Source organism: Pteropus alecto, unplaced genomic scaffold (genome assembly GCF_000325575.1).
Source record: "Pteropus alecto unplaced genomic scaffold, ASM32557v1 scaffold65, whole genome shotgun sequence".
NCBI classification, from domain to species: domain Eukaryota; kingdom Metazoa; phylum Chordata; class Mammalia; order Chiroptera; family Pteropodidae; genus Pteropus; species Pteropus alecto.
This window is the reverse complement of record NW_006439191.1, coordinates 7,856,338-7,864,289: the sequence shown is the minus strand read 5'-3', so window position 1 is coordinate 7,864,289 and position 7,952 is coordinate 7,856,338. Positions and strand designations below refer to the sequence as shown.

The following is a 7,952-nucleotide window of genomic DNA, read 5'->3' as shown; positions in this document are numbered from 1 at the left end:
CTAATGATAATGGCTGTGGTTATGGCTGGCTTATTTAATGAGTTTGCATATTGAACTGAGACCACGCGCATCAAAGCAGTTACGTGGCCGCGGACCCTACTTCTGTCTCTGACCAGCTCTCTTCCAATTCATGCATTTTGCCAGAAGCAGGATTGATCATGCACATTCCTTCCTTCTATTGCAAAAATAACTTGGAGCTGTTGATATGCTAATGATGAGTCATAACCTGAGAAAGTTATATGACATTCGCTTCCTCTTTTTTGTAGGTCTTCTCGACAATGTAACAGTTCTTATTGGAATTGCGTATGAAGGGAAAGCCATAGCAGGAGTTATTAACCAGCCATATTACAACTACCAGGTATTCCTATAATCGATCCAAAGATATTTTATTAGACAATTATAGCGTCATACGATTCCTGATGTTAATCCAGTGGTTTCTGGCTTAGTTGCACGTGCAGTCATCTTTTCAAAACACAGATTCCCAGGTCATGCCCCAGACCTATTCAGTCAGAAGCTCTGGAGGCGTTGATACCAGACTATATGTACGTGTGTATTACATATATTTTTTATGTATGCCTTATGATCCACATTCAGAAGTTTTGAAATTACTGATACGGTTCCCGGACTAGCTTAGTCACTGAGACACCTAATTTAAAGGTGTTCTTGAAACACACTGAAGCGTCTACGGCCATGCCACCCTGAACGTGCCCAATCTCATCTGATCTCGAAAGCTAAGCGGGGTCGGGCCTGGTTAGTACTTGGATGGGAGACCACCTAGGAATACCAGGTGCTGTAGGTATAAAAAAATTTAAAAAAAAGATGAAACACAGTGAAGAAATGAACCATTTCAACCGAGAAAGATACTAGCCGTGTTGTTTTCCAGGTCATGCTACACAGTGCCTAAATTATAGTCAGCATTGACGAATATGAGAACTAAATATGCTCTTGCATGCTTTTCTCTTATTTTTCCTTCTAATCTACTTCACTTTTCTATTACACACCCAAGAAATTGCCTTCCTAGAAGCAAGAGATTAATGTAATTCCAAAGTAGGAATATATCATTAAATCACATTACACATTAAAGGAAATTTTTGAGATAAAGTACTTAAGGTATTTACTTTAGTGTGACTTTGATAGAATTTTGGAGAAACAAAGTAACCAGAGTAGGGACTATTACTTCTGAATTTCCAATTTGAGTTAACAGAAGAATTAATCTCTACTTCTAAAATTAATTTGTTTTATTTTACCATTTATATGGTTATAAATTTTCATTTATAATCATGTGCTTCTTAGGATTATTTAGCAAAAACAGTTATGCATTATTGGGAAAGTCACTGTTTAAAGATCCGTTAATTCTTTTATATGTTTAATATTTATACAGTATTATGTAGATACGTTTGTGGTTATCATGTAAACTTTAGAGTTGATACTATTACTTAAAAGAGAAATATTTAATTCACAGGTAACATTGTAATGCATAGCACCTTTCATCACAAAAAGATCTGAGTGCTTAGAAGTTGTTAATCATCCATGACTTTTTTTCTGAGATTAGAAAAACTGTATTCATTTTCCACAGAGCAATGAAAAGCAGAAGTTAAGGGAACACGAGAATGAAGCAAAGGTGAGAAAAATAGCTAGGGTTTTGGCTCTACTAGTAGGTAGCGAAGAGGTAGGCACTTTGTGGTACCCAGCCCATGGCCCGTCCCCTGTGCCCGTTCGTTTCTCACGTTCTACTTCTTCCCTTTGTTACCTGTCCCTTTACCACACGCCCTTCTGCGCACATTTTCCTCCCTTCCTTCTCTCTTGCTTATGCTTTGAAATTTGGTGCAACAAGTAGAAAGTTGCTCAGCTCTGTTGTTGGTATTCAGGGCTCGGTATTCAATTTTAAATCATCATCGTAATAGCTAAAATTTTTCGGAGGCTTCCTGTATACTGCTAGACTCAAGGGAGTCACATGCATTATCTCATTTAATACTCACCGTCATCCTTAAGGACACCTTTTCCGTTTTAAAGGAAAGGAAACTGAAGCAAGTAACCTACCCTGGGTCACCCAGTTTGTCACTGGCAGATCTGGGATTCGAACCCCGATCCAAGCTCTCACCCATTATTTTATATTGGATCCAAAGCCAGATAAAAGACTTGTAAGAATTGAAACTGTTATTGCTTTTAACAGGCACTGAGGCCGGTAGACACTGCGAGGAAACAGCATGGCTTAGTGCAGAGAAGTCCCATCTGTCCTTATATCTGTCTAGCTTCTTAACCGTTATGAGACCTAGCGCATGGTAAGAGGAACATGTTAGCCTCCGTGACCCCCCGAAAGTCGATGTGCAGCGCTTGAAGGAGAGAGACGGGGAGAGGGGAGAGCGCGAGCACAGGGGAGAGCTAGCGCCGCCCCGCGCGCTGCATCTCCCTCCCCCGGGCGCCAGGCTTCCCGTTCCCATGCTCTGTGCCTCCATATTCATTTACAGAGGGGAGACGACGTCAGGGACCAGAATACTCATGTCCACTATTAGCATGCTTTCCTTTTTCAGAGTAACTGGAGCGCTGGATTAATAAGTAGGTTTCTTGAGAGCGTGAAATTGGTCTCAGCCATCAAGCAAGCTGAAGCCTAGTGAGGCCCCTGAGGCCCCCCACCTCCCGCCGCCAGCCGCGCTGTTCAGAGCCCAGCCTCGCTGGCCGGAGCCCAGCCTGCCCCGTAGTGCAGACGGGGGGTGGGGACGGGAAGCTCGCGGACACCTGTCGAGCACCGGTGCTTGTTCCTTGGTGCCTCTGTTGCCTGCTGCCCTCTTCGCAGGGAGCGAGGTCCGCAGACAGCGTTCAGTGCCCAGGGACTGCCGCACCCGTGCAGAGCCGCGTCGCCTGGTGACTCGCTCCCTCCAGGGCAGTCCATTTCCAACGACTGATTATTGCAGGGTTTAAAGAAAGGCCTGGCATTTCATCCCGTTTGGTACAACCTTGAAGAGCCGTTCTAGCTCCAGAGCTCCCCCTAGGGGCAGCTGCGTCCCAGCTCCATTTCCCCGTCCACTCAGGCTGCCTCCCCTCTCCTCCCCGGGTGTTGACCCCGGAGCGCGCTTTCACACACACCCTGCCGGCCTCAGAGTCGGCTTCCCAAGGAATCCAACCTGCCACGAGAACACCCAGGGGTACTGGTATCAGACAAATGAGATGTGTTTGAAAGCATTTTGACAAGCGCACTGAGGCAGCACAGTGTAGTGAAGTCAGCACTGTTAGCTGCATTTGGTTATACTGTTCCTCAGGTCCTTGGTCAGGTGAATTCATTCCAATCTCATTTTTCTCATCTGTAAAGTAAGGATGATACCTACACTTCATGGGGCTGTTCTGAAGATAAATGAGATAATACATGTAAAGCACCTGGTATGGTGCCTGGTACACGTGAAGTACGTGTCTTTATGTCTACAGTATTTGTCATGTTAAACAATGGTATTTTGATGACTTTGTGTTAATCATTTTATGCATCAGTTTTACTTCCCATGAAATACAGGTTACGTCTTTCTAGATGAAGTATATAGTAATAACTGTGGTTGAAAGTCCTTTGAGCTCTGCAAAGGAAAATACAGACCCTAAGATGGCATCACCATAGTCATTTTACGACCACAGTTGCCAGTAAAGCCTTGATCCGGATCCCCACTGTCCATGGCTGGCTTTCAGTATTGGCCTGTTTAGTTGCTGTCTCCCTAGTGGCAAAATGCATTATCACCATGACCCATCCCTGTATTAACACGACCCTTACTGTCTCTTGGGTATTGAAGAGCAGTAATCAATAGCGTTTCATTTCCTGGGGACTTCAGCACCTTTTGCAAAGAGCTATTTCAAACACAATAATGAGATTATCTGATGATTCATAGAACAACTGGAATCAGTTTATGACATTTGCTTTTCTGAGCCCCCCCGGGGAATAACCGAAAGTCCCCTTCGGTACCTTTGAAACCCAATTATTAACCAAAGCAACAATGAGAATAATCAGGTAATTCTCCGGGGAAAACTTCTTTGTGGATAATATCGTTTTTTGTGCTTTATAACATTACCATGTTTTATTTGCTTTAATTATGCTGCTGATGTAACTGTTGTATTTGTGGCCAACGCACTGACAAGCTTTGCTGTTTCCCCCGTTCACACAGGCAGGACCAGATGCCATGTTGGGGAGAACAATCTGGGGAGTTTTAGGTTTAGGTGCCTTCGGGTTTCAGCTGAAAGAGGTGCCTGCTGGGAAGCACATTATCACGACTACCCGATCCCACAGCAACAAGCTGGTTACTGACTGCGTTACGGCCATGAACCCCGATGACGTGCTGCGAGTTGGGGGAGCAGGAAATAAGGTACGGAAGCGGCCGGCCATCCACTCTGAATCACGAAGGTATCGTGAGCGTTTACAACAGGTGAAGTCAGAGTCTGGGGGAAGAGGTTGAACATTGTAATTTGACATCTAAGGCACATTTCAGCAGCTCTTGAATTTTTTTTTAAATGTCAAGTTTCAAGTCTTTTTCATCATTTATGTCACTGAGACCCCGTGCCTCTCGTCAGCCTTTATTTTCTCAAAGACCCTCCTGGATGACTTCCAAGACCTTTCTTCCAGCCCGCCCCTTCTGGGTACGCCCCCCGTTCTTATATCTAGGCTTCTGTCCTGAGAAGCACCAGTCCCGATCCCTTCTCAGTGATTGCCCCGGATAGCGGGATGATGACATCGCAAATTCAGCATGCCCAGTTTGAGCCCACCCTCTTTCTACCTCCCCCAGATGTGTTCCTCTCTCTACCTCCACCTGGTTAATGTCGCCACCATTTTCCCAGTTTTTCCAGACACCTAAGTCATCCTGGATGCCGGCTTCACATCCTATCGATCTGGTCCTGCCTATAGATCTTAATTCTTCCCTAATTTCTCCTCTCGTCCATCTCAACCGCCAGTGCTCTACTTGAAACCCATCATCATCCGTCACCCAGACCTTACAGTAGCTTCCAAAGCGGTCTCCCTGTTTCATCTGTCCTCGCTGCCACTAGAGCCATGAAAAACGCAAAACTTACCTTGTCATTCCCCTGCCCTGAGTCCTGGGATGTCTCTCCTTCACAGCAAGCTAAAATCCAAGCCTGTGGGAACGGCATGGGACTCCCCCGAAGGTGTTCTCGAACAGCACCGAAAGGAAGCGTTGGTCATGCTGTGTTCCCCGGGATTTTCCTCATTCTGGTCTCTTCCTCTGAATGTCCGAAGTCTGAGTTTTACAGAACTAATTATTTGACAGTATAACCAAAAGAAAAGTCACGTGACCAGTGAAAGCTTGGCAGCAAGTAACAGTTCTGGGTCGTGCAGTTTTTATCAGTGACCTCAGTTTTATATGAGTATTACAGGAATTAAGATGACTGTGTAAAAATTCATATTTTGGTAGTAGAAATAGCAATAGCTATGATCCTGAAGACTTAGGAAACTACTTGTTAGTCGGCATCACACATCCGTCAGGACTTATTACAGTTTTCACACTATTGCACTAGTTGATGTTTCTCTATCTTTTATATAGTAATGGTCAACTGTTCACAAGATTTAAAAACTTAAATATTTCTCCTATATTGTTTTTACAGTAAGAAAGAAAACAGCATAAAAAAAGGAAACTTTCCCTCACTTGGAACACGGAGACTGTGCAGGTCTCCCCCTCGTAGCCTACTGACCAGGCTTCCCCTCAGGCACCTGTACTCACGCACGTGTTCTGCACGTTTCTTCATACTACTCGACATTTAAATCTGCTAAAGGATTCCACCTAAGTGCAGTCTGACAAAGGGATCGATAGAAAAAAGCAACATTCTCTCAGTTGTACCTCATTTCATCGTTGAGGGATGATGATTGTGTGTAACCTTACAGATTATTCAGCTGATCGAAGGCAAAGCCTCTGCTTATGTGTTTGCAAGTCCGGGATGTAAGAAGTGGGACACGTGTGCTCCAGAAGTCATTTTACACGCTGTGGGAGGTCAGTCCGTTTTATTCTGGGGAATTAAACAGTTTTTAAGTCATTTTATATGCTGTGGGAGGTCAGTCCGTTTTATTCTGGGGAATTAAACAGTTTTTAAGTCATTTTACACGCTGTGGGAGGTCGGTCCGTTTTATTCTGGGGAATTAAACAGTTTTTAAGTCATTTTACACGCTGTGGGAGGTCAGTCCGTTTTATTCTGGGGAATTAAACAGTTTTTATACAGTCCTTATGTTAAGACATAACATTTCAGTAATATAACTTTTTACCTACTCTTAGGATATTAAAAACTAGAAAGAAAGTTAGAGATTATCCAGTCCAACCCCTACATTTCATAGGTGAGAAAGCAGATTTTCAGCCAATTCGTTTTTCTTTAGTTATAGTTTCTCTTTTGGACCTTGATCTGCAAATAGTTAATTAAACCCTTTTTAATTTATGGCTTTAATGCTTTTAGGGCTTTTTTCTTGAAAAGTAAAATATTCATTATCATCATCTCAGCTAGTTTCTTTTAAGCCAGTATTGGTAAATATTTTAGTACTTGTGCTAAAGATCAGAGTTAGCATTTTTTAAATCTGACTGAAAATATATTACAAATATATGTAGTAAGATGATTTTTCAATTTCAAATAGGTATCAGATCACATATACTCTTAAATACTTGATTTTTTTTTTTATTCTATCATTTCTCCTAGAAATGTATCAATACATTTTTGTATCAAAGATCACATATACTCTTAAATACTTGATTTTTTTTTAATTCTATCATTTCTCCTAGTACATTATTGTATCAATATCTCAACATATTACGTGGCAAGGAAGTTAAATTCATCATGATCCATTCTCACTGGAATGTTAAATGAAACTATAATACAGTTATATTTTATGAACATCAAGTGTTCAGTATTAAATGGTAGAATAAAAATGTTTTGAAAATGATAGTAGTGATGGAGTATAACCAATAGGAAAAGTAGTCGACTCACGAAGAGAAACTGATACTGAGAAATATAAACTGAAAATGCTAAATGAAATTATTTTAATGAAGTCAAAATTGCTATGTAGTCTAAAATTTCAGGTGAATTAACTCTTAACCATTGTTTTCCTTCTTTTATCCAAAACTGGGTATTATTGCATGGGGTAGTAAGAGGCACTTGTAAGTAACTGGGGACATAATGATCCAGTGACCCATTAACGTGGTGATGTTCTTCTGTAGGGAAGTTAACGGATATTCATGGCAACGCCCTTCAGTATAACAAGGAAGTGAAGCACATGAACTCCGCGGGTGTCCTGGCCACTCTGAGGAACTATGACTACTATGCAAGTCGCGTTCCTGAATCGGTTAAAAATGCACTTGTTCCTTAAAGGAACATCTCCTTTACCTGGCTAGGAGGAGGACTCGGTTTCAAAATAATACATTTTAAAACTAATCAGATGGAATTAGAACTCTACCTTCATTCATTGTTGGTCAGCGATTTACATTTCGTTAGGAGTAGAAAATAGAATTAAAAAATGTCTGAATTATCAACCAGACCAATTTTGACTTCTGGAGAATTTTAAAGTCTGTCACATTTCTTTTCCTTCTATTTGGAGAAATGAAAGAAAAGTTTAGTTCCAACTGACTATCCTGGTCAATTGTTTAATCAACATTCCTTTTTTTTTTTTTAGGGCACAGAAGCACAAGTTATTACCTGAATCTCATCCTTATTTTTCACAGTAATTTTAAAAGTTGTCCAGTTATGAATACACTAAAATGTCATTATGTATGTTGATGAAACAGATGTATGGGGAAAGGTTCTTTACAATAAATTATTTCATTCTAGCCAGTCGCTGTCCAGTGCTTTTAAATAAATTTGTTATTGGATTAAGAAAGTGATTCAGATTAATCATTCTCAAACCCAGCTGTGTCTCAGAATCACCTAGGAAGCTTCTCAAAAAATGCAAAGTCACAGGCTCCACCCCAGGAAATTTGATTCTGTGTATTTCCAGG

General features: G+C 41.5%; 1 protein-coding gene and 1 non-coding gene across 6 annotated transcripts in view; both read left to right on the top strand.

Annotated features, from left to right (window-relative positions):
- Window positions 1–7,495, top strand: part of BPNT1 (3'(2'), 5'-bisphosphate nucleotidase 1) — a 15,372-nt gene extending 7,877 nt beyond the window's left edge. For 2 of the 5 annotated variants that reach the window (XM_025049850.1, XM_025049849.1), the window contains 5 exons: window positions 267–358; window positions 1,577–1,621; window positions 4,140–4,337; window positions 5,864–5,969; window positions 7,179–7,495. In XM_025049850.1, the coding sequence (XP_024905618.1) occupies window positions 267–358; window positions 1,577–1,621; window positions 4,140–4,337; window positions 5,864–5,969; window positions 7,179–7,327 (590 nt within the window). In that variant the 3' untranslated portion in view covers window positions 7,328–7,495. Of the gene's footprint in view, window positions 1–266; window positions 359–1,576; window positions 1,622–4,139; window positions 4,338–5,863; window positions 5,970–6,248; window positions 6,308–7,178 lie in introns of all 5 variants that reach the window. The other 3 variants (XM_006916231.3, XM_015592780.2, XR_003047573.1) reach the window with 2 other exon arrangements.
- Window positions 681–799, top strand: LOC112483314. Its single transcript, XR_003047584.1, has one exon. It is a non-coding gene; the product is annotated as a 5S ribosomal RNA (ribosomal RNA).
- Window positions 7,496–7,952: the final 457 nt, after the last annotated feature.